The 27,052-nt window shown below is 46.3% G+C and overlaps 1 protein-coding gene across 1 annotated transcript in view; it reads right to left on the bottom strand.

The window, feature by feature from the left end:
* Positions 1-1,063: 1,063 nt before the first annotated feature.
* SERINC2 (serine incorporator 2) overlaps positions 1,064-27,052 on the bottom strand; it is a 35,866-nt gene continuing 9,877 nt past the window's right edge. Inside the window, exons 4-10 of the mRNA XM_060258628.1 lie at positions 25,597-25,676; positions 20,565-20,702; positions 17,728-17,897; positions 14,353-14,443; positions 11,363-11,507; positions 7,116-7,328; positions 1,064-1,725 (exon numbers count right to left, since the gene is read on the bottom strand). Of these exons, the coding sequence (XP_060114611.1) occupies positions 1,587-1,725; positions 7,116-7,328; positions 11,363-11,507; positions 14,353-14,443; positions 17,728-17,897; positions 20,565-20,702; positions 25,597-25,676 (976 nt within the window). The 3' untranslated portion in view covers positions 1,064-1,586. The remainder of the gene's footprint in view (positions 1,726-7,115; positions 7,329-11,362; positions 11,508-14,352; positions 14,444-17,727; positions 17,898-20,564; positions 20,703-25,596; positions 25,677-27,052) is intronic.

The raw sequence follows: 27,052 nt of genomic DNA, 5'->3' as shown, positions 1-27,052 counted from the left end.
AATGTAAAAGTTCAAATTCCCCAGAACTCTCATTGGGCTGAAAGCAGATTGGGTGGCCGCTGCCTTATGTTGAGAAAAAGCCAAAAGCACAGCCCTTTTCCAAGCCCCCTTTTACACTCCTTTTTTGGTCATCCAGCACCAATGGGGCTAAAAGGAATATAAGAGAATGATGTTCTCTTCCTCCAGTATAGCTACAATTGAGGGATGAAAGCCAGCCAGGATTTGGCATTTCAGGACAAGGCAGCAATACTAGAGAGTTCTGTTGGTTCTGTGCCCAGAGGCCTATTAAAACCTTGAAACCCACCCACCCCAATCTCTTGCATATTGTGTACATTAGAGCCAAATTTTCTCCATTTCCAAAAAAAATTCCAGATGGGTAGCCATATGAGTCTGTAGTGGAAAACCACACTAGACTAGAAAGGATTTTTAAAAAACGTATTTCACTTTCAGTCCACTTCCAATGCATTTTGTAACTGGATTTTCCTGTGTGAAATGGCCAAATCCCCTTGCAAACGATCACTGAAGTGCCTTGAAAGTGGATTTAAAGTGCATGTGACACTATCTCATACACAATAATCCACTAATAAACTTAAAGCATTTTTTGCAAGTGGATTCTGCTGTTTCACACAATAAAATCCAATGCAAAGCACCATAAAAGTGGATCGAAAGAAGGGCTGGTTTTATACCCCACACACACTCCAGTACCTGAAGGAGTCTCAGAGCAGTTTATAATCACCTTCGCTTCCTCTCCCCACAACAGCCACTCTTTGGGGTAGGTAGGGTTGAGAGAGCTCTGAGAGAACTGTGACTGATCCAAGGTCACCCAGCTGGCTTCATGTGGAGGGGGGGGGGAATCAAACCCGGTTCCCCAGATTAGAGACCACCACTCTTCACTACACCAAACTGGCTCTGAAAGTGCATGATTTAGTGTGCATGAAAGTGCCGTTCAAGGTGCCACTGGAGCCTTGCTTGACTTCATTTCCAAACATAATATCAACCTTCTGCTTATCACAAGCCAAAGCTCATCCCCAGAATTGGGTCTCATTGTCCGAGTGGAGCTAAGTTTGACACTCAAAAGCTGCCCATTTATTTCAATCTTTTTTTTCCCCCATTTAAAGTCACATATCAAAAGGTACACAGGTTTGTATAAAAGGTTTCTGGAAACAAGGCATATCGGCTTAGGAAGTCACTTTAAAACAGCTACATTTTACAATGAACCTTCTGAACATTCTTCAAAAATAAAGACAGTGTAGAATGTTATGGGTTTCCTTTGTTATTTCGTAACATGTTCCAAAGGCCACTGCCAACAGTGACAAACAATTCCTTCCTGTTTTCTTAAACACCCAACATTTCACACAAGCAAGAGAGAATCCCTGTTTTGGCATCATTTTCCTCAGAAAAAAAAACCGAAGGGTGGGGAAAAGGCACGAGTCTGAATGCAGAAGAGCAAGAGAACAGTAGGCAGCTCCAATGCCCACAGGGACCGGAGGCCAGACCTCACTTCGAGTCAAGGAACCAGGGTCCTTCTTTCAGCTTCCGCCTGGCAACAAGGACTCATTTGTTCGCAGAGCGTCTGGGGAAGCCTTTCAGCTGAAGTCTCTGTCTGGCATCACGATGGGGGCAACCAGCGTCCACACATAGAGGAGGAGCCCAGCCCAGCTAGATGAGATCTTCACCCAGACTGCAGTCCATGGACTAGTGAGTTTCTGGTGATATTCATCAGGTCTGGGGAGGGAAGGAGAGAGAAACAAAGAGGATAGGATTTCGTATTTGTAAAGACCACATGGCAGCAGCCGTCTCCTGTGTCTATGTATACCCCATCTTATTCAATGGGAACATAAAGTGGCTTACAACACTGTTCTTCTCTCCTACATTTTACCTGAAAAACAACCTTGGGAGGGAGGTTAGGCTGAGGGAGAGAGTGACTGAACCTGAGGTCACTCATTGACTTACAACATACTTCTTCCCTCCTCTATTCCATCCTAACAATCTTTTTTTCTGGGGAGTGGGGTTGCATTTGTGTCTGTGTCTGTGTCTGCACCTGGAAGTCATGGCGACCTCTGGTGACTGACCCGTACTGAGGGCCTGAAGGATATTCAGAGAGGTGACCAAATAAAGCCTGCCCCTGTCTTCCCAACCGCTTTTATTTCAAGGAGGTCTCCCACCCAAGTACTTGCCAGAGTCAGTCCTGCTTAGCTTCTGAGATCTGACGAGACCAGGCTTGCCTGGGCTATCCAGGTCAGGCCTCCATCCTAGCAATCTTGAGAGGAAAATTTGGCTTTTGGTGGGGGGGCTCATCATGAAGTTATCTGGCTGCTTACAACTTTCCTCCTTCCTCCAATTTATCCTAACAACCACCTTGTGAAGTAGGTCAGGGTGAGAGAGGATGCTTGATCTAAGGCCACCTAGCAAGCTTCCACAACACGGGGGGGGAGGGTGGGATCTGAATCTTGGTCTCCCAGATCCTAGTTTCACACTCTGATATCATATGAGGTCTACAGATGTAAGAGACGTCAACACTCAGGATGGACAAAAAGGAAAAACTTCTTCAGATCGTGTATAATTTCAGGGACTTCCTGCCACAAAAAATACAGCCATGGCCACTCGCTCAGATGGCTAAAGGGACGGCGGGGAGGAATTACACAAATCCAAAGGATAGGTCTAGAAGAGAACAGAGGCAGCACTGTTATTCTGACTTAACCCCATGAATGTTCCGAGTCCGCTTCAAGGTGTTGGTCTTGACCCTTAAAGCCCTTCATGGTTGGGCGCCTGTCTATCTACAGGACCGCCTTTCTCCGCATGTTCCCAGAGAGCACTGCATTCAGGGACACAAAATCTACTGTCCATCCCCGGACCAAAGGAAGCCAGGCTGTGCTCTACACGAGCTGGGGCTTTCTTGGTGGCAGCACCAGAAATGTGGAATGCCCTCCCGGAGGCCATAAGGGCCCTCTGGGATCTTTCGCAATTCTGCAGGGCCTGCAAAACCGAACTATTCCGACAGGCCTTCAACATCTAACTGGGAGGGAACTGCCACCACACACTGTTGAGGAGCTATGAACATTATAGGATCATGAACAGAAAAGAAGATCCCGCCATATTGAAGTTATAGAGCACCATATAATTTTTTAAATTGTATTTTATTGGTTTTTAAACTGTCTTATGGAACTGATCGTTAGCCGTCGGGAGTCCGCTAGTGGAGAGGGCGGGATAGAAATTCAAAGTAATAAATAAATTCTCTCTCACAAACTGAAATTCTAAACCCAGTTACAGCCATAGTAAAACAACCCAAACTGCTCAAAAATTATGTTTAAAAAATTCCAAATCCCCATAAAGGTGAGTGCATTAAGATGTCACAACAAAAAGCTGTCAGGTTGAAGACATTCCAAATCTCTGAGCAGCCTGCAAGGGAAGGGTGGAAACCAAAGATAACCATGGTTGAACAGGGGTGCAATGTCTGAATAGAGCCTTATTACAGTTCCGCAAGGCCAGACTCAACAAACTACATCTGCCTTGGCTGCACAGAAGTTCCCCTTTACTACTCAGTTATTTTTGGATGTGCAATATTTACAGGTGGATTTTTTTAAAATGCTTCCTCACAAGTAATCCAACATATAGAGGTGCCCACTCGCTGGCCTCTCCCAAGTTTCCCCAGTATTTTTCTTTTTAATGAATGGAATTATCATCACAGCAAAGGGGCCTCATCTGTTCTAGCCAAGATGCATTTCCCCTTCCTGCCCCTTTGGCAGCCATCCGCTCCGTGGGACTCGGTCCATAGATGGCCAACCTTCCGCTATGCGGGCTGCCTCTATTCTAGCCATGTTCAAAGCTGGGGAGAGGAAGGGAGGTGGTGAAGAGGGAGAGAGCAAAGCAGTTTAAGCTTGTGGCTGCAAACCAACAGAACACTAGAGCTAGCTGCCAGTTTCCCATGCGCTGCCAAGCTCGCTAAGAGACAACAGCAAACGCTTTGCAGCTCTGGCACATTTGCAGGTAGGAATGCGACAGAAAAGTCATGCGCTATAAATAGCCAGGTGCTCGTAACAGTGGGAAAGGCCTAGCCACAGCCAAGGGTGCAGGCGGACCAGGACCCAGGCAGGTAATTCTGGTTTTGAAAAAAAATCAAACTATGTCCCCCTGGAGCTGCTCGGGAGGAAACACCCTTGAGGACTGTGAGCACTCTGCCCCCCTATAGCGAGTTCATCCAAGGAGATGTCCTTTTGCTCTCCTCCTCAAAGTCCAGCCTAACAAAACTGCTGCTCCATGCTCGTTGCCTAGGCAACACCAGAGAGTAAAGCTAAACACCACAAGCCTAAAAAAAAAAAGTCACTCAGTATGTAGCTTGCACCAGGGAACTTTAGGGGGCACATTGCACAAGGCCCCACCATGATTATTAGAAGCATTTAACCAGGAGTGGGGGGAACAGCATGGGTTCAAACCTCCCCATCTTTACTACAAGCGTCTGACAGACTGGGATGGGTGGGGAGAAACAGCAAACGCTCAGATACTTATTCTGCCATGGAAACTCACTGCATGACTTTGAGCCAGCCATGGTGGTTTCTCTCTCTCAGCTGAACCTACCTATCAGGGCTGCTGTGTGGATTGAAATGGAGCAGAAGGAGCACTCCTAGGTGCTCAGATCTCCTAGGAGGAAGGGTAGGATAAAAATATATCAACAGGAAATTCTCTCCTTCCTCTGACCTGGATAACCCAGGCAAGCCAGTCCAGTCTCAGAAGCTAAGCAGGGCTGACTTGGATGAGAGACCTCCTTGAAATACCAGTAGTCAGGAGGCTGGGGCAGGCTCTATTCAGCCACCTCCATGAATATCCTCCAGGCCCCCAGTAGGGGTCAGTCACCAGAGATCACCATGATTATTTTCAAACTGTTTGTACCCCACTTGCTCAGAAGTGCTCCAGACAGCTACCAGAAACCAAACAGCCATAGTAAAACAATCCAAACCACTCAAAAATTATTGTTAAAAAATTCCAAACCGCAAACCTCACTAAAACAGAGACCAATTTCCCACTAGCCTTCTGTTGCTGTCACGCTCTTCTCAGAGGGGTTTCTGTCAGATTTCACACTATCTGCCCCGGGGCTACAACTCGCTCAGCCTCTTTCGCGCAGCAAACAAGATCCTCTGAAAACCGGTTTCTGTCTGCTGCGCGAAAAAGGTGAAGCCAGTTGCAGCCCCACGGCAGATAGTGTGAAATCCAACAGAAGCCCCACTGAGAAGCGGCGTGTGAGAGTGGCATCAGGCTAATGGGAAATCAGTCAGAATCACAAAAAAAAAAAACAGTGTTTTCCTTTCCTTCTCACAAAAAAAGCCAACACTAGTGGGCTGTGAAATAAAACCCATCCCTTTTTCTGTATTAACAGACAATCCTTGGGAAAAGGAAATGTCTTTCAGCAGCAGGGGGTGGATGGGTTGGTAGAACAAGAAGGATAAAGCCAGCCTCAAACAGACCAGCCTACAGGTTTTCAAAGTACCAAGTTTGAGGTGGCGGGAAGGCTGGACAAAATAAACTTTTGCCATAATCCTGCTACAATGGATGCGTTGCTGGTTGATAAAAGGGCCAGATCAAGAAGCCATTCAGCCAGTTTTGGATAGAACTGCATTCCCCAAGAGGAAACAGGCTTGTAGTCTGGAGGTGTTCTGTGATCAGAGCCCATGGATGGCTGTTTGAGTCACACGTATAGCACACAGCACCTCTGACCAACTAAGGCTAGGCTTCTCCATGTACAAGTTATAAAAGGGTTAGAGGACACCTACAAAGGTGGTTTGGAAGCTTCAGCCAGCTCCAAGTATGATGACAATACTGCTGAAAGGCATTGATAAGAAATGCATCAGTCATGGATGAACTCCACTGGCTGCTTGTTCTTTTCAAGGCCTCATTTAAAGCACTGGTTCTTATTTTTGTTAAAGTCCTAAAACAGCCTAAGAACCTTAAGTGCCTGCTCCCGTTATAGTCTGCCCAGAAATTAAGAACAGCATCAGAGCTCTGGATCTCCCATCAGAAGCAGGGCCTTTTCCATCGTGGCACCTGCCTTATACAACACTATCCTCAGGCAACACTGTTCTCACAGTCACCTGCAAGGAGCCAAACTGGATCAATTTCTTTCATTTATTACCTGCCTTTTTCTCCAACAGGGATCCAAACCAGTTTAAATCATTCTATTCTCCTCCACTTTATCCACACAACATCCCTGAGAGGTAGGTTAGGCCAACCCCAGGTCACTAGGCAAGTTCCAAAGGACTCCAGCCTGGGTCTCCCAGATCCTAGCCTGACACTCTTATCCATTACACCACACTGGCTCTAAAGTGACATTTTCATTTAAAGTTTTTGCTGCAGTCAAAGTTTTATGGCACTGTATTACTGTTTATTACTACTTGCAAAAAGTTTAGATTCATTTCCCACCTCAGCAACATATGGAGACAGTATGCAAATGCACATACAAAGGAACGCAGAGTTTTAGAAGGCTATTCAGGAGGGATTTAAGTTTTTCCAAGCCGGATACATGGTAAGGAATGCAAACCCAGGGCACAGGCAGCCGTGGAAAAGTATTCAACCAAGATCTGTGCTGAATTTTTACAGAATAACTTCTCCTCCCTCATACTGAGTTACCAACTGCTGTTTCTAGTTCCTCCTTCCTAAGCAACGGTGGATTTCATGAATATCCATGTTGGGTCAGTCTCACCCCCACAACATACACTGTATTAGTAGAGAAGTCAGATCTCCAGAGTTTTTTCCCTCTTGATCGACAGAAGCCAGATTGTGGTCCCTTCCTAATACTATCCCACCCACCAGCCCCGTGGTTGTTTTTTGGCCCAGACTCCCTGCTATGTTTCCCATAATAGGGCAAACTGAAATCTAACTTATTCAAGGGTGGAATTCTGGCAGGAGCTCCTTTGCACACCCCTAATGGAGCCAATCCTCCAAGAGCTTACAAAAAAGAGGCTTGTAAGCTCTTGGAGGACTGGCTACATCAGGGGTGTGTGGCCTAATATCCAAAGAAACTCCTGCTAGAATTCCATCCCTGATCTTATCGCTAAAATAAGCAGCAAAGGAGCGGTGGGGTGGGGTATTAAATGTCTCACTTCACATTCAGTGGCCAAACACACCTGTACCAGTTGGTGAGGGTCATCATAATGTAGAGGGAGGCCAAAAGGAGGCAGATGTGGAAAAAGCTGTAGTTGTAAGACACTCCATCCTCCTCATTGTCGTAAGCCCGGTGTACCCCGTCTTCCAAGGCCGGGGTGTTCCCACCCAGCATCGCTGGACTCTCCTCTGTCAGCATCATCTTATTCACCTGAGCATGATCGGAGGACCGGATGCTGGTGGCAAAGAGAGAGAAATTACATCCATGCATTCCTTTGTATATTTTTCCCCACTTGACCTGTAACATTAAAAACCAACACATTTTATCCATCAGGATTCCTAGAGATTCTTGGGACAGGTAACTTTCAGGTGGATAGCTGTACTAGTTGGAGAACGAAGCCCAAGCCCAGTAGCATCTTAAAGACCAACAAAATTTTCCAGGATATTTAACTCATGGAAATTTATACCTGCCATGACTCATCAGATCTTGGAAGCTAAACAGGGTTGACCCTGGTGCCCAGCAAAGAATACCAGGGTAATGACGAGGACGCAAGCAACGGCAAGCCATCTCTGAGCATCTCTTGACTTGAAAATGTTAGGATTTTGTTAGCAGAGTAAACTACAAAATAGCCAGGCACATGCATTTAGCTTTAGCAAAGTAATCTTTACTTGTCTAGTGAGGAAAGGGGTAACTTGGGAGTTCTACAAAACAAGAAAAGGATTTAACATCCTGTCTTCTCTAACTACATATTGACTCTCTAAGATCCAAACAGGAACGGCCAGGAGATCTAGGAACGAACAAAGGATTGTAAAAACCGTAACCCAATGCTTTCTCCCAGGACTATCCCCAATCTATTGATTACCCAATTAGGGCTTCCCCTTACAGGTTAATATGCATACTGACACACAGTTTCTGGTAGGAGATACGTGCAGACTAGCTGATAGCTAGTCAGTGGTAGAACCTAAGTACCAGCATGAATTAGCAAAGAATTAAGTAACTCACGACTCCAGGAAGTGAAATTGCCATAACCCAACAGAAAACCTGTGGGTTAGCCCTAAGTCAACTGTGACTAGAGGGTGCTTTCCACCACCACCTTTTAACTCACAAAATCTTATACCCGGGGGGGGGGGAATGTTACTGGACTTGAGTATTGTTCTTCTTCAGGCAGGGATTTCTTCCTTAAATGCTACACAGGGCTGGGAGCATGGAATGGTATAGTATAGCCCAATCTCGTCAGATCTAAGAAGTTAAGCAGGGTCAGTACTTGGATAAGGGACTGCCAAAGAAGGCTCTGCAGAGGAAGACAATGGCAACCCCCCTCCCCCCGCTTCTCACTTGGCTTGAAAGCCCCTTGCTGGGGCCACCATAAGTCACTGGGGTCTTGATGGCACATACATACATAAAGCATACATACATATATACAGCTTTGCCTTTGCTCTTTGTAGAGAGGAGAATTCAGTCACTAGTTGAAGAGTGAGATGCAGGGCTTTTTTTGTAGTAAGAACTTCTTTGCATATTAGGTCACACACCCTTGATGTAGCCAATTCTCCTGGAGCTTACAGGGCTCTTCTTACAGGGCCTACAGTAAGCTCTTAGAGGACTGGCTACATCAGGGGTGTGTGGCCTAATATGCAAAGGAGCTCCTGCTACATAAAATGAAGCCCTCATGATATGGTAGAGCCTACATTCTGGCTGACCATCTAAGTATAAACTAAACCAAAGCCCAGCTGAAAACAATGGAACTGGGGTTGTCCACTTCCAGGTACGGGGCTGGAGATCTCTTAGAATAATTGATCTCCAGACTACAGAAATCAATTCCCCTTGAGAAAATGGTGGCTTTGGAGGGTGGGATCTATGGCATTATGCCCCCACTGAGGTCCATCCCCTCCCAAAACCTCACCTTTCCCAGTTCCAGCCCCAAGTCTCCAGGAATTTCACAACCTAGAGTTGGCAACCATAAATGCAACCAAATTACAGAGGTTTTCAGTCCCAGGGAAATCAGAAAAGTTGTGCGACCTTCTTAAACCCAACAACTTCCCTGTTTTTTTTTCTTTAAACTGTACCAATTTAAGCCATGCTGTATTAGTTTTCTTGAAAATATATGATTGGTGAGGAATTTACTCCTCATTACCACCAGAGGGAGATCGGAAGCAATGCTGAGGTAACTGGGTACCTCCTGCGGCGACAGTTCAGCAGGCGACCCTGTTCTCTTGCACAAGAACATTTCCAAGCCATGCCTCCTTATTGTCTCCCAGCATTCATTGCAGCCTTCAAAAGGAGAGGGGCTAGGCCAGGCCCCCTGCTGTGAAACTATTATCAGCAATAAGCCAAACAGGAGGTGCAGCTTGGATTCTGACCCTCGCCCACACTGAGGTTCTCATCACAGCTGCGTTCCAGGAAACCATAAAGGGCGCTCAACCTTCACGGGAGCAGGTTTTTGAGAAGCAGCTCTCACAGGGCTGCACACGCGCTTTAAAATGCTCTGATCTGGATAGCCTAGGCAAGCCCCAATCTCATGAGATCTTAGAAACTTCGCAAGGTCAACTCTGGCAGGTACTTGGATGGGAGACCTCCAAGGAATTACCAGGGCCAGCATGCAGAGGCAGCCAATAGAGCCACCTCTCTGAATATCCAAGCCCCAATAGGGGTCACCAGAAGTCAACCACAACTTCCAGGCATGCACGCATGCACACACTCAGGCCCGTAGCGACAGTGGGGCCTGGGAGGGGCCAGGCCCATCCTTTGAACCCCCCCTTTCCAACTATATGGCCCCTCCTCTGGAGGGCCCCCAATTTGTCCCCTTTGCTCACCACCACTCTGAACAAGTAGTAGCCTTGCTGCTGGCCTTTTCATTTTTTTCTCTCCCCTTCCCTAACACACCTTGCAGACCAAAGGTGGTGGGGGAGAGTCAAGAGGTCTCTGTCTCTCTGAGAGAGGCATGAGAAAGGGGTGGGAGGAGCAGAGCTGCTGTGACTGCCCAGGCAAAGGGGGGTTAGTTTGTGGAACTCGAGGCAGTTTATAGTGCCGAGAGCCCTGGGCTGCCAAACCATGTGCCCCCCCCGGCCCCCGCCAAACAAGAAATCCTCCTGTGGGTCCCACCAAACATGAAATCCTGGCTACGGCTCTGCACAAACTCACAAAATGGCCAAGCTGCCTGGGAGAATCAGGTCACTCATCCAGTGTGTCTTGTCTACTCTGACTGGCAGTGGATCTCTAGGGACTCAGGCCAAGAAAGGCTCTTCTCAATACTGGCAATGTAAGATTCTCTAACTGGGGATGCTACACAGACAGTACCTGGGACCTTCTCCCTATAAAATGTGTGCTCTGCCAAAGAGCCAACACCTCTTGCCCAGGGGTAGAATTCTAGCAGGAGCTCTTTTGCATATTAGGCCACACACCCCTGATGTAGCCAATCCTACAATCTTGGAGGATTGACTACATCAGGGGTGTGTGGCCTAATATGCAAAGGATCTCCTGCTAGAATTCCACCTCTGCCTCTTCCCAAAACTCTGCACATATGCAGCACCTTCCCTGTGAGGAAAGGCTGAAGAGTCTAGGACTATTGGGTTTAGAGAAGAGATGACAAAGGGGAGACATGACAGAGGTTTAAGAAATTACGCATGAGGTGGAGAGACTTGACAAAGAGAACTTTTTCTCCCACTCTCAAAATACCAGAACTCAACAGCATTCAATTAAGCCGATGGGCAGTAGATTCAGGACAGACAAAATGAAATACTGCACAGTGAGTGATTCAAATGAGGAATTTGCAGCCAGAGGATAAAGTGATGGCCACAGGTATAGACAGCTTTAAAAGGGGATAATACAAATTCATGGAAGAGAGGTCCATCAATGGCTACAAGCCATAGTGGCTAAGGGGAGCCTCCAGAGGCAGTCAGCTTCTGAATCTCAAAGCCAGGAGGCAACATTGGGGAAGGCCTCAGCCTCTATGCCCTGCTTGTTGGACCTCTAGAGGAACTGGTTGGCCAGTATGTGAGATAGGATGCTAGACCAGATGGACTACTGGTCTGATCCAGCAAGCCTCTTCTTATGATTTAATCTTTGACTTGGCTTGCTCAATATAACCTACTCAACTAGAGCCTCAGGCAGAAAAGGTCTTACCCATCACCTGCGACAAGACTTTGTAGACCGTCCAGGGATCAAACCTGTGACCCTCAGCATGCAAAACATGTGCTCTACAACTCTTCCCCAAGCATAGCTTAGGTTTGATATTCCACAGTGTGGAAGCAGTGCAGGAGAACAGATTCTCACCTTATGAAGAGCGTGCACAGGACAAATATCACCAGCCCCACAATGCTCGGAGCATCCCACCACTGTGTCATCTCTCCACCATTTGGCATCGCTGCTGTGCTGCTGTTTCCCATTCGTAGCAAAAGGGTTGGGTTACATTCTTTTTCTATGAGGAACAAGACCAAAAAATCAAGAAACAGTTACACCTGAAGAACCAACAACCATGTCCCTGTCCCTGTCCAGAGCCCTACAAGCAGCCTGGTTCATTTTTGAAAATTATATCATCGTCATCATCTCCTCCTCCTCTTCCTTCAAAGAGCTCAAAATTGCACATGCAGTGGGGCAAGCCATGGCTCAGTGGATAAAGAATCTGTTTTGTTCACAGAAAGGGGTTTTTTGTACTCCTTTACATATTAGGCCACACATCCCTGACGCAGCCAGTCCTCCAAGAGCTTACAATAGGCCCTGTACGAAGAGCCCTGTAAACTCTCGAAGGATTGGCTACATAAGGAGGTGTGGCCTAATATGCAAAGGAGTTCCTGCTACAAAAAAAACCCTGCTCACAAAACATCCCAGTTTTAATCCCCGCCATGTCTCAAGTGCAGGACCTCGAGTTCCTTTTTAAAAAATGGTGTGTGTGCGTGTGTGTCAACCTCCGGTGACTGACCCCTACTGGGGCCTGGAGGATATTCAGAAGAGGTGGCTCAATAAATCCTGCCCCTGTCCTCCCAACTGCTGGTATTCCAAGGAGGTCTTCCCATCCAAGAACTAACCAGACTTGACCCCGCTTAGCTTCTGCCTGGGCTAGCCAGGTCAGAGCTCAGGACCTCAAGTTTCAAGCACTGAGGAAGACCATCCTCTGCCCAAAATTTCAGCAAATGCAGTAAACAGGAAACACAGCTGGGCCCAGAGGGGCCAGTGGCACACCAGCCACATCCAAACAGGAGAGAAACAAAAAGCCAAAAGAGGAGCCTGGAAGAATGGATGGAAATGCCATCATGTCCCCAAGGAAACTGTCAAGAGTTCTACAACAAATATATATGCAGTGACAGAGAACTAAGTTCACCATTGTGCAGTGGATCAAGGGGATGGACTAGGACTGTGATCCAGAAGTCACATCTCCACTGGTTCAAGAAGCTTGCTAGAGAAGGGGAGGATTTGGGACAATCACTACTGAATAAGCAGGATTTTTCAGAATAAATGTAACTGACCTGGACAGCCCAGGCTAGCCCAATCTTAGCAGCTTCTGGAAGCTAAGGAGGGTCACCCTGGCCAGTATTTGGATGGGAGACCACCAAGGAAATCCAGGGTTGTTATATAGGGGCAGGCAATGGCAAACCACTTCTGAACATTTCTTGCCTGAAAACCCCACAAGGGGTTGCCATAAACTGGCTGTAAACAGCAGTAAATACTATAAAGCAGCCTGAATAACTGATCTAGTCAGAGCTTGGAAGTTAAACACTTTCTGCCCTAGCAAGTACTTGGACAGATCATCAATGAAGGCTGGGATTGCTATGAAGGCAATGGCAAACCACCTCTGCTTTCACCTCTCACCGTGCAGACCCCATGGTCTCAGGGTTGTCACGAACTGGTTGCAACTTGGTAGTATACAACTTGTGTTAAACACAAAAAAAAATGTGCGCCCTGATTGTACACCCTACAACTTCACCAACTGTTGAGCTGCACAGTTCAAAAAAGAACTGGAAACACAATCCGTGATCTTCCAGCATAACTTTCATCTGGCACAAGGAGGCTGTGTTAGACAATTGCTATGCTGCCTCTCCGGAGAATCTGCTCCAGGAGTCTGGTGGTGGTGATGAAGATGAGAGGGTGCTGTCATCACAACCGACTCATGGTAACCCACTCTAGACCACTGTAATGCTCTCTACATGGGGCTGCCCTTGACCCGGACTCAGAAACTACAGCTAGAGCAGAACACTGCAGCACGGTTATTAATGGGTCTTCCTTGATGGGAGCACATTCAACCAGTGCTGAAAGAGCTGCACTGGCTACCTATTGCATTCTGAGCCTGTTTCAAGGTGCTGGTATTGACCTTTAAAGCCCTCTATGGTAGAGGGCCTGCCTATCCATGGGATCGCCTTTCTCCATATGTTCCCCAGAGAGCACTGCATTCAGGGACACAAAATCTGTTGTCTATCCATGGACCAAGGGCCAGACTGTGCTCTACACGGGCTAGGGCCCTCTCAGTGGCAGCACCAACAATATGGAATGCCCTCCCAGAGGCCATAAGGGCCCTGCAGGATATCTCCCAATTCCACAGGGCCAGTAAAACTGAATTATTTTGACAGGCCTTTAATACCTAAATGGGAAAGGACTGCCACCCTACACTGCTCATGAGGAATTATGATCACCATGGGATCACTGTCAGAAAAAAAGTTATGATCCTGCCTATACAGAAGTTTTGAGTAGCACCACGAAATGTATTTTAACTGTTATTCTATTGTTTTAAATTGTAACCTTAAATTGTATTTAAATTGACTGTTAGCCACCCTGAGTCGCTTGCAGAGAGGGCGGGATAGAAAACTAAAGTAATAAATAAATCCCAGGACAATGAGATTTTCAAGGCAAGAGAGGAGCAGTGGGGGTTTGCCATTGCCTGCTTCTGCCTAGGAATCCCTGTCCTCCTTGTTGGGACTCCCATCCAAGCACTAACCAGAGACAACCCTGCTTAGCTTCCAAGATGTGATGAGATCTGGCTTGTAAGGGCTACATATTAAGAAGATATCACTCTAAAGGTTTACTGTCACAAACCCAGCATTAAAACAAATAACTGGAGCATAAACTTGGCATTAAACGAATCTCACAAAACTGCCTAAGCCACAAGCAGATTCAAGGGGAAGGGCATCCTGCAGACAAGGTGCAGCTGCTAAAAAGGCCCTGCCTGCTAAGCTTGGTAGCTCTGCAGTTTGACCATTGCCTCCAAAAGTAGCCCCAGCAGATATAAAGGAACAAAGAAGGACATCCTTTGGGGGAGGTTGATGGAAACTTACCTGGCACATTGGCAAGGGCTGACCAGGTGACAAACATGGTGTAGAGGGTAATGATGGAAGCCTGCAGCAGGCCCGAGTGGGGCTGAGCATCCTGTGGAGAAGAGGAGTCCCATTAAAACCTGGACCAGCCCTGGCACAGTCTGACATTCTGCTTAGAAGGGAACATTGAGTTCAACCAGCAATGGAGCTGTTTCAACAAGAATCCCACCCTGCTTTTCCTTTTGTCTACAAACTCCAGGAACATCAAACTATGTGTGGTGACATCAACTCTGCCCTAGGCCCGCCCATCTGTCTGGAGATTACATCAGCATGTCCCTGGACTTTGGACAAAACTCTATGGTTAACCATAGAGTTTTACCCAAAGGGCAGAGCATCCCTGGCAACACATTGATGTCACGTGCAAGCACATGGGGAGTGATGACGGCCTGTCTCCAGTGACCTCAGTGTGTCACCGCCAATGTCATTACATGGCTGGGGAAGTGCTCCTCCCACCTACAAGGTAAATCTCCTGCCAGTTGTCAGGGCAACCTTAACTTTGCCCACAGAGGCCACAGTCAGCAGGATTACTCTCATCTCCCACAGCTGTGCAGCTAAGAGACCTAAAAAGCAAATTTATTACAATTCCGCAGGGCCTGCAAGATGGAGCTGATCCACCAGGCTTTTAATCGAAGCAGCAGGCATCCAAATTCTTCCAATTCTTGGCCTCCCCCACTGGTAGCCCTGCCCTATGGTCAGCGGCACCACTCAGAAATGGCCCATCATCACCAAGGCACTGCTTTGTGTTGGTTCTTGTTACCATTGTAAATTTTAAACTTCTGGTTTTATATTGATATGTGATATTGTTTATTGTCATGATTCTGTGACCTTGTAATCCACCCTGAGCCCGCTTGCAGGGACGGCAGGATATAAATTGAGTAAAATAAGTAAGTCAAACCTTCCTCCTACCTGCCACTTACCCACAAAACCAACCAGCCTCATCATCTTTCCGAAGTTGGCACAGCCTTCTCCTGGAAGGCCAGTCTTGGAATAACCTACCTGCATGTCTGATTGACCCCTATTCTGTCATCCATGCATGTGGGACGCATCAAATCAAGTCTGAGCACTGATCTGTCAATGTGAATACTGTCTGTTCTGATAGGCAACTGCTCTCCAGGACCAATTTCGCAGTATGCTTGTTCCGTGGTGGAGAGCCCTTTTGCTACTGGGGCTTCGCTCCGTTTTTGCACAAGTTGCCCCGGAGCTGTGATTTGGCACACCACTATTCTGCAGCAAGCAGAAACTGCTTGTCAGCATATCTCACTTGCTGTGAAAGAGCAGTGTGCCAACTCACAACTCTGGGGCAATTTGTGCGAAAATGGAGCGAAGACCCAGTAGCAAAAGGGCTCTCCACCATGGAACAAGCGTAGTGCAAAATCAGTCCAGGTCTCTGACCTGGAGACACCAGGGATTGAACTCGGGACCTTCTGTGTGCCAAGCAAATGCCCTATCACAGAGCTGGAAGGGAAAGCTGCTCCACACCCTCATCTAGGGCCCCTGCTGCAAAGCGATGCCTGCCTCACTAGCCAGAGGATACAAGATGCTCCGTGTTATCCACATGGTCTGTTTTGGATTGCAGGCTAGAAGCAAGGATGTAGACTTGAAGCAGTATCTGGATGGCTGTGAAGCATCTGCACATGAAGTAGTCACATAATACGACTCACTTCTGATCTTGTCAGGACCTGACCACATGCTTCAAAAGCCAGGATTTGCCCAAGTCAGCTGGCAGCCTGACCTCTGAAGATATGCATAACCTTTATTGGTAGGTTACACCTATCATGTGAAGAATTAATCCCCACTGGTGGTAACAAGCATAGGCTGTTACCTGCTGCAATTTGAGATGACCTATTTTTTTCAGGAGACATCCCCCTTTCTCAAGTCCCATCCTCTGAAAATGTCTGGATTCTTCTTCTGTCCAGCAAAAACCTACTTAGCATGCATAATGACCTCATCCACCTCCCTCCCCCTCACATGCAGGATTTTTCTTCCGGTTTTGCTTCCTTCTTAGCTGAGATACTGAAACATAAAGCTAGAAGGTTACCACAAGGGTCATCTAGTCCAACCCCCTGAACAATGCAGGAATATACTAGTCCTCTCCCTTAAGTACTGGTTTTCTAAAAGCAGAGAAGATTTAATATGAGAGACTAAGCCCATTAAAACTGGCAAGTTTGTCAGGCCACGTTAAAGAAACGCAGGTTTGGTTCTACATTACATCTGCCTAATAAACTGCCTTGCCCTGACCTGGATGTCCCAACCTAGCCAGATCTCATCAGATCTTAGAAGCTTAGTGGGGCTGGCCCTGGTTAGTACTTTGATGGCAGACCATTAAGGAAGTCAAGGGCTGCTATGCCAAGGGAGGCAATCACAAACTACCTCTGAACATCTCTTCCTTGGAAATCCTTCTGGTGTTGTGATAAGTAAGTTGCAACTTGACAGCACTTTCCAACACCAATAAACTTCCTGAGAAGCTAAACTACACTAGCAAAAAACACCACCATTCGCATTATAAGGCTATATATAGCCATTAGGGGTTGAAAACATCTGGGTACATCAACAGTATCTTAGTACTCCTACAATGGGAGCAGCTTTGACCTCTAGTAATATCACCAACAGACGGGTCCATCTCTATTTATTTATTTACTTTCCATTTATATAGCACCCATTCCAAACGGACTCAGGGCAGCTAGACATTTCAAGGGTGACATTTCAGAGGTCGAGACAGGAGAGATTCCTCCAACATCCTTTTCACCACAGAACAAAGAGGCCACTTAAAAGAGAGAAACTCATGGTCAAAAACAGATTGACCACCCCTGGGCCAAAAGAAGTTAAACTTCGGACTACCTATGCACGGGCCTTCTCTACCGCGGCCCCATCCTTGTGGAATCAACTCCCAGAGGAGGTGCGGGCCCTGCGGAACCTTGATCAGTTCCGCAGGGCCTGCAAGACCACCCTTTTCAAACAGGCATTCATGAATGGCTGACCAAGTCCACAAAGAAACATCAAAATGGTCCAGTCTGGAGATCCGCCATCATTACACAAACTGACAGGCATAGCGTCGATTAATAATGGTACTGTCAGATCTAACTTAATGTTTTTAGACTTAGTAACTGTTTTAACTAATGTATTAATCGGTTTGGGGTTAATTTAATGTTTTGTTAAATGTATTGTTATTTTGCTGTTGTTAGCCGCCCTGAGCCTGCTTGGCGGGGGAGGGAGGGATATAAATAAAATTTTACTTACTTTACTTACTTACTTACTAAAACACCCACAAGGCCACCAGAGGCCACTGTGTGTTAACAGTCCACATGACGACAAGACAGGATCCCAATGGTCTCTTACCTGGATCTTGGGCAAGATGGACAGCACAGAGACCACGATACAGAAGATGAGGTTGAGGCTGATCAGCACCTTGTTTTCTGTACAGTTATCTGGTTTTGTGTAATACACAAAGAGGAGCACCACAGCTGCAATGGAGACGGCGTAGAAGAGGAAGGTGAAGAAGAAGAGGGCTGGTAAAGAGAAAGAGATATTGGCAATTAAAAAGGAAAGACTTTCCAGAGTGTTTTTCCAGGGTAAAGAACCGAGGACAGTTTGAATGGCTGTCCCTGTCACAAACCCACTCGGGGTCTGTGTGCTCTTACATGCATGTTGCAGTTCTTCATGTGCCAGCACTGAAAGTTACAAAAACCCAGCCTGTGCCATAACCAGTGTCTTTGGGTACACTGGCTTATGAGCAAGGGCAAAGGGCAGAGCTGTCCAATTACTTTAGCTCCCCCAACTTGGGGGTGCATGTTCTTAGGATGGGTGAACGGTCTAGACTTCCTTTTTTTTTCTTTTTTTTTTGGGGGGGGGCATTTTTGTATTTGTGTGTGTGTGCCTGGACGTCATGGCAACCTCTGGTGACTGACCCCTACTGGGGGCCTGGAGGATATTCAGAGAGGGGCTGAATAAAGCCTGGCCCTGTCCTTCCCAACTGCTGGTATTCCAAGGAGGTTTCCCATCCAAGAACTTGCCAGAATGAACCCTGCTTAGCTGCCCAGGTCTGACGACTTCGGGCTTGCCTAGGCCATCCAGGTCAGGGTGAGATCGAAATCACAGTCTAATTTCTCAACCAGGAAATAAGTTTTATTACTAAAGCTTCAACTAGAGCAGGGGTGGCCAACGGTAGCTCTCCGGATGTGTTTTCCCTACAACTCCCATCAGCCATGCTGGCTGGGGCTGATGGGAGTTGTAGGCAAAAAAAAACATTTGGAGAGCTACCGTTGGCCACCCCTGAACTAGAGGACATATGTGTAAAATAGCTGTCATGTCTATTGGTTACAGATCAAAGAAAACAATAGAAAAACTATAAGTCTAGCTAAGCTACAATACAAGACAGTTACATCTGGGGCAGCAAACACACCCCAGAGCCTCTCCTGCCCCACTGCGGAGGAGCCTGGGTCACAGTGTATGGTCTCAGCATCTGGGTAAAGCATATGAACAAAGAACAAAGGAAAATTCCACCTTTTAAACCTTCCTGCCTCCTATACTGGCAATTCTGCCCAGTCCAGATTTAGGGCTTTTGTTCCTCATGGGCAATATCCCTAAACTCTTCTCCAGTCAGGTTAAATATCATGCAGCACACACCTCCACACCCCAGATCATGTTTTATAGCACTTTCCATCCTGTTCCCTGGCAGATTAGCAAATAGTTCCTCCAAGCTGAAGCCCATCTCTTGCCTCTCCAACCTTCTGGCACATTTCATTGCCTTATCCTTTGTGAAAATAAACCATTGACTTGGTCTCGAGGATTTTCCAATGTGCTTCCCAGCACCCAAGATCTCTGAATTCACAGCAGTCCCCTCTTCCATTTTATTCTCATGAGCATCCTGTGAGGTAGTGACAGCAACCAGCCAAGTAAGCTTCATTGTGTAGGAGCAGTTTGAACCCTGGTTTCCCTGACCCTATTTCAACCACTACATTGTACTGCCTTCTCCTGAACTTCTCAGCTGTTTAACAGAAGAAGCAGTGAATTCACGGCATGAGAAGACTTAGCATGTAGTGCTTAAAGTGTCAGGCTAGGTTCAAACTACACCTCTGCCATGGAGATTTGTCAGCTGACCCTGGGCCAGTCAGTTGCTCTCAGACATCATCTGAGGGCCTGCTTTGGTTACCCTGCAATCTGAGGCTGGATGGCTGGTGACCCAAGAAAGGGCCTTCTCAGTGGTGGCACCAAAACTTGGGAATTCTCCCCAAGGGAGATTCATCTGTCTCCCTCTATAGGTATCTTCTTTTGGCATACCCCGAACAACAGTTACTGGCCCTCCTCTCTGGGCTGGGTGTGGCCAATGTGTTTTTACTGAATTATTTTATTATTTTAAGTGTTTTTACACTGTTCAAATGTTTTTATGTGCACCGCCTTGGGAATCCTGATCAGACAGAAAGGTGCCAAAAATATTTTAAATAAATACATAGTAACTTACCTCATGGGGTTGATATGAATGAGGAGAGGAGAATTATAGGAGCTGCTTTGGATCCCCATTGAGGAGAAAAAAGGTAAAGGTAGTCCCCTGTGCGAGCACCAGTCGCTTTCGACTCTGGGGTGACGTTGCTTTCACGTTTTCACAGCAGACTTTTTATGGGGTGGTTTACCATTGCCTTCCCCAGTCATCTACACTTCCCCCCCAGCAAGCTGGGTTCTCATTTTGCCGACCTCGGAAGGATGGAAGGCTGAGTCAACCTGGAGCCGGCTACCTGAACCAGCTTTTGCTGGGATTGAACTCAGGTTGTGAACAGGGGGCTCCGACTGCAGTACTGCAGCTTTACCACTCTGCGCCATGAAGTAAATAAATAAAATGAGATCACTCATATAAATAAAATAGCCTACTTCCTTAAATTGAAAGGCAGAAAGAAGGGGGAAGGAGGGCTCCAGTGCTGGAGAGAACACAGGCCAAGATAGGGGGGGGGGGATGGAAATACAGAACTACATAAATGAGAAGGTGTTGGGGGAAAGAAACCTGTTTGCCTGCACCACATTTACATATTTTAACCATTTATATCCCACCTTTCTGCAACAACAGAATATCCAAAGTAGCTTACATAAAATGCAACAAACAACCAAGATGTCCCACTCCAGCCAGGCAGCAGAGCCTGACAGAAGTCCTTTCAAAGCATGGCTAACTGGCACTCAATACAGACCTGCGTACCAGGATTTGGTACTGCCTTCGTCCGCGTTGTGCAGCCAAATCTGACTCCAGGAGTGCGCAAAGTCTATCAGCAGGATAAGCTGGATGAGGATGAAGAAGAAAGAGCCGACCACTCCAAAGTAGAACCAAACTCAAATATTAAAAAAGAGAGAGATGTGAGAATGTATCATTACAGGAAGTTCTAGATCCAAGCGGGTTACCATGTTAAGGCCAAACTAAGAGAGAAATTCTCTCACCTCCAAGTTGGACCTGGGAACCAAATCCCTGAGCGCTGCAGGGATCCTATTCAGAACCATGACGTGGGGTGAGAAAAGGCATCAGACTTCTCCCACATTTTACCAACGTGTTGGGAAGCTTTGTGTTACTCCAACAAGGGAAAACACCCCCAGACACAATTCAGTTTGGGAAAACAGCACAAAGGCTAACGCCCCTTCTTAGTCCCTTGTGATTCCAGTGGGAACTGAGTCCTGCACTCTTAGTTAATTCCCAGCAGCTAATGTCTAACTCATCAAATGACAGTCTGGTCAGAGGAACTTAGAACCAACTTTTGGCCATTGGGAGGGAGTCTCATCTAGTTTAGCCTTTAGCCTGTGGTTGCAAAAGTAAACAAAAGTCTCGTAGCATCTTCAACGTTAGCTACAGTCTATTCCTGTATAAGCTTTTGGAAACTGACTCCTGAAAGCTTGTGTTTTATTTATTTACTTATATTTTTTATTTATGAATCACTCTATCCCTGAATAGGGCTCTGAGCAATAAACAACAATGATAAAATACAGTGAAATTTTTAAAAAGCAGTGTTGGAGAAAAGCCATGAAAACCCCAGGAAGTTTACGAATGCACGATGCTGCTACAGAGAAGCAGGGTGGGGGATCCATGTCCCAGCATTATTGAGCCCAGAATACATATTACTTAAGGTTTGGGGTTTTTTGCTCTCAAGTCAGAGCCGATTTATGGTGATCCCGTGGAGTTTTCAATACGTTCAGAGCTGGTTTGCCATTGCCTGCTTCCACGTAGTGATCCTGGATGTCCTTGGTGGTCTCCCATCCAAGTCCTAACCAGGGCTGACCCTGCTTAGCTTCCAAGACCTGATGAGACTGGGCTAGCCTGGGCCATCCAGATCAGGGCTAGGATGCATAATGCATGTGGAAATGGCCACAGTTTGAGAACCACTGCCCTAATGCCAGTGTACATCCTAGACCAGTTACAGAGAGATTTCACACACAAGCACAAGTACAAATTTGGAGAGTCAATGGGATTTCTAGAAGTCCCCCTGCTCAGCATCTCAGCAGAAGCAACACTGGATCCACCACATGGATTATTACTCAACAGATCAGTCACAGAAGCAAAGGTTTCAACTGAATCCAGTAGGAATAAGACAAACCAACATGATAATTGCCAGTAGGGACGAGTAAACTTAATGAAAGGGTCATGTCAGCTTCTGTTTCCCTGTCTCTCTTCAAGTTTCTTTGCTTGTGTATTGCTCCAATTCCAGCAACGTGAAGTGCACATGAACAATCTAGGCCTGATCTCCCTTTCCTGCTGGTCCTGTTTGGTTGCCAATTGCATCCTTTATTGCAGAGTGCAGACTGAAAAGTGAAGCCTCAAGGGGACCAACTGGGGACTAATACACCCTGCATTCTGCTTTTCAAGGCCAGTGGGTAGCAAGCACCTACACTACATCCAAGAGCACTTGATGCTGCAGAACGTACCTGGGTTTTCTTGTTTTCCCCATTCAGAGGAGCAGCAAAAAAAATCTGACAAAAGACTAGACTGGAGAATTCTAGGAGAAAGCGTACGAGGTGGAAAGAGGCTGTTTACCTAAAGGGTGAGGCTGTGCTGGAGGTGGAGCTGTAGCTCAGTGGCAAAGCATCTGTTTTGCAAGCAGAAGGTCCCAGGTTCAACCCCCCCAGTCAAAAGGGTCAGGTAGTAGGTAAGGGGAAAGACCCTGACCTGAGACCCAGGTGAGCCACTGCCAGTCAAAGTAAACAACAGTGACCTTGTCAGATCAGGAATCTAATTCAATATTAGGCAACTGCACGTATTCACACGAGTCTCTGGTAACAGGACCGTGGAGAGGCTGAGCAGCTAGTGGCAATTGGAGTAGCTGTGCCATTGGTGTGACTCAAAAGCCCTGCACACTTTACACCACCACACAGAAGGGCCAACACATGCAGAGGGTTGGATAGAAACATGCTGGTCTGATTTTCCACTCACCACCAAGCTATCTCTGTCCCCTTTTTTATGAGCTTTTACTGTATGTTAGTAGAGTGTTGGTAAATGCATAGTCTCCTGTGGAACATCTGTCCTTGGTGGTTGCCACTCACTGTCTGCAAGTCCAAATCCCACAAGCACAGCAGCTGTGCCCAAGTTCAGGTGAAGGCAGACCAGGCCACCAGTTGCAGGGCTCAGTTTAAGGTATTGGCTGCTACATACAAAGCCCTTGGTGGCCTTGGGCCCTCATGTCTGCAAGACTGTTTCTTCCCTGTGCACTGACATGACAGTGTCATTCATCTGGGTAAAGTCTTCCTCTGGTGCCAATCTGCAAATGGGTGGAATCAACCACTGCCCATACACGTGCCTTCTCTATTGTGGCCTCCACCTTGTGGAATGGCCTGCTAGAGGGGGTCAGGACAACTCCTATCTTCCTGAACTACTCAACAGAGCTTTTCTATGCAGGCAAAAGAGTAGCACTGCACCAAAAAATGCACAAAGTTACTTAGCTAAGTTATTAGGGACTGTGGTCTATGCTACTGTGTTTAACTTACTGAAACTAGAATCCTACTATGAAATTTTGTATCATTTCGTATGCCATGTTTATGCTTAGTTTTGATTCCATTCCGTCCTTAGAAGATTCACTCAAAATCAGAGTGGCTCACAATCTCCTCCACACCCTGTGAGGTAGGTGGGGCTGAGAGAGCTCTTACAGCAACTGCCCTTTCAAGGACAGCTCTGGGAGAGCTATAGCTGACCCAAGGCCATTCCAGCAGCTGGAAGTGGAGGAGAGGGGACTCAAACCTGGTTCTCCCACATAAGAGTCACCACACTTAACCACTGCACCAAACTGGCTCTCTCTTTAGATTTCTGATTGGTTTGGCATTAATCCTATTGTATTGTTTACTGAATACACCACTCTATAGATTGTACTGACTCAGTCTGTGTTACCTACCTTGAGTCCAAGTGAGAAAGGCAGAATATAAATTACTTTAAAAATAGTGTATGTGGTTGTAAGCATAGCAAGAGTGCATGCTCTCTCGCTATGCCTTAGTGCATCGGCCACAGACACAGATATATCAAATACACCAGGCCAGTATAAGGCAGCTTCACAGCAGAATTTACTGCATACTCTCTGCCTTCTATCAAGTCAGATCCTTGGGCTATCATGGCCAGCCCTGTCTGCTCTCTGGGGTCCACCAGTTCCCATCAGAAATTGAACCTGAACTTGGAACCTTCTGCATGCAATGCTGTTGCCATACCACTGAGCTGCAGCCATATCCCATAAACATTTAGAGAAGTCAAAACCAAAAGGAATCATTTTCCCAGTTCTTCAGATCTACATGTGCAGTTATCAATCTTTGTATTTGTCATTCCATAAATTGTTTTAATTTATTGACATATTGGTTTGGTGTATGTTAAAAATAAAGATTATTTCAAAAATTAAAAAAAAAACAAAGATCTACTTGTTTGAAGACCAAGAGAGCGTGTGGATCCTACCCATACTCTTCTGCAACACTGAATAAAGTTTGAATCCCAAGGAACCTTAAATGGCTCTTGTTTCATCCTTCTGAAAGGATGACTGGATCCACCCCAGAAAGTGCTATGTAGACACCAAGTAGTATTAATAAAAGCAGGAGTAGCCAAACTTGGTTAATGTAAGACCCATGTAGAATAAATGTCAGATGTTTGAGAGCTGCAAGATATGAATGTCAGATGTTTGAGAACAGGAAGGAGGGAAGGAAGGAAAATAAATGGAAGAGGGAGGGAGAAGTGGAAAGAAAGTAACTTTAATTTTAAATAAAAAGAAAAACGCCTTCTCCAAGCAGACAATGGGGCAATGGGGGCTCCCGAGTCAAACCTAGCTTGGCCACCTCTGAATAAAAGCATTTACAGATTCAATTGGAGAAACTGCTATTGAGTGTTTCTCACTAGGACTGAGTAACCAAAAGCCTTCAGCAGTACACAAGTTGGGGAGGGCTGTGGGTCAGTGGTAGAGCACCTCCTGGCAAAAAGAAGGTCCCAGGTTCAATCCCTAGCATCTCCAGTTAAAGGATCTGACAGTCGGTGATGTGAAAGACTGCTGTCTGAGGTCCTGGAGAGCCACTGACAGTCTGAGTAGGCAGTACTGACATGAATGGGCCAAGAGTCTGATTCAGTATAAGGCAGCTTCATGTGTTCATCAAAGTTCACACAGCCCTGCCGCAGAATAAGACGCATACGTACACTTCATGCGCTGAACAGAATCAGGCCTCAGTAATGCAGCTGACTCTTTAACCAGAAGGGGTTGCTTCATAGCTAAAAGGGTGAGAGGCTCAGCCCCATATTAGGAGAGTGTCTTTCAGTCTTTTCAGAGCAATCCACCCAGCACATGTCCACCAGCCCTTCAGCAAATCGACAATGGGCACCAATTAATCACAAACTAACAGCCGATATCAGGGGTATCAGATTTGTCCTTCTGCATTGTTTTGTTCACTCTTCAGAAGGAACAGCACAAGAGCTATGCAAATCTCACAGATGCATTCAATTTGGAACCAGAGCAAAATTCCTTCCTGCTACTGCCAGCATTAAATGACTGGGGGAAAGAGTTTGCAAGAGCACATGTTGAATGCCCAGAAGCCAAAAGAGGATTCTGGACAGAGCTACCAACTGCCAGAAGGAAAGGCTTCTGTGTCTGGCAACAGCCCGTCACACTTCCTAGTAGAAAGCACCCTGCCCTACCTTACACAGACAGGTAAACACAATGACTTGACATCACAGCAGTATTGCACATAAGAATGCTCAGACCCAAGTTTTAATGCTGCTTCACTTACCAGATGTGAACGGTCCATCAGGGATATAGAAGGCCCCCACAGTTATTCCAATCAGGATCAGAAACTTGAAGAACCAGAACCTGAAGTTGACAAGAAGAGAAAAGGTCATTCTCCAGTTCTGACTTTGCCTCTGAGCACAAGAGCTGGCCTTTGGCAAGCCAACTCTCTCACTGCCTTACCCTCTGAACAGTAAAAGGGAGACAGTGCTCCTGATCCACCCTATAGGGCTGATGTAGGGGTGGGACACTGAAAACCGGCATGCCGTAATAGCTATAGTACCTGATTAAGACTGGTGATGTTCAAGACCAAACCCTCACTCTGTCATACTAAACTCATGGACTAATCTTGGGCCTGTCTCACCCTGACCTACCTTACAGGGCTGTTATGAGGATAAAATGAAGGGAGGGAGGGAATCCTGTATGGTTCCTTATGCTTTGTGAAAGAAAGGAAAGGGAAAGATGCACAGTATGTATCTATACAAAGGGCGTTTTTGTAGAAAAAGCCCAGCAGGAATCATTTGCATATTAGGCCACACCCCCTGACACCAAGCCAGCTGGAACTGTGTTCCAGTGCATTCCTGCTTTAAAAAGCCCTGTCTGTGTATATATATGTATAGATAGGGGTTTTTTTGTAGCAGGAACTCCTTTGCATATTAGGCCACACATCCCTGATGTAACCAATCCTCCAAGAGCTTACAGTAAGCCCTGTAAGTTCTTGGCGGATTGGCTACATCAGGGGTGTGTGGCCTAATATGCAAAGGAGATTCTGCTACAAAAAAGCCCTGCATAAATGCATATACACCCACAAACATAAGGTACACAAATACTATACATCATTTTGCCTTAAGTCAGCCACAAGGAAACATCAGAGAACCGCTGCTCCCTTGCATCAACATCAGAATGAGTCCTTCAAGCGACAGCAGGAAGCATAGCTGAACTCAACCCAGGACAGCCCTGAGTGTCTCTACATTTTTGATGCCCAAGAATGTCAAGGACCAATAAGAGCCTTGCAAGCTTTCTCAAGGAAGGAAAGAAAGAAAGAAAGAAAGAAAGAAAGAAAGAAAGAAAGAAAGAAAGAAAGAAAGAAAGAAAGAAAGAAAGAAAGAAAGAAAGAAAGAAAGAAAGAAAGAAAGAAAGAAAGAAAGAAAGAAAGAAAGAAAGAAAGAAAGAAAGAAAGAAAGAAAGAAAGAAAGAAAGAAAGAAAGAAAGAAAGAAAGAAAGAAAGAAATTGCTGCTGCCAAAAGCCAGGCATGGTTTTATTTAGAGAGGTGATTTATTCCTGTCTCATTTGCATCTATTTCTGGAAAGGAATGAAGACATCTAACACCCGCTGTTGCCTGGTTGCTTAGATCAGCCTTCAGGTTTTGCAGCTGAAGTAATACATCAGTGGCCTGGCTCTACAGACTTCACAAAGCAGGAAGTTAGACTGCAGTTCCTCCATAAGCTGCTGAAACTCA

Source organism: Heteronotia binoei, chromosome 17, assembly GCF_032191835.1.
Source record: "Heteronotia binoei isolate CCM8104 ecotype False Entrance Well chromosome 17, APGP_CSIRO_Hbin_v1, whole genome shotgun sequence".
NCBI classification, from domain to species: domain Eukaryota; kingdom Metazoa; phylum Chordata; class Lepidosauria; order Squamata; family Gekkonidae; genus Heteronotia; species Heteronotia binoei.
This window is presented reverse-complemented; position numbering and strand designations above follow the sequence as displayed.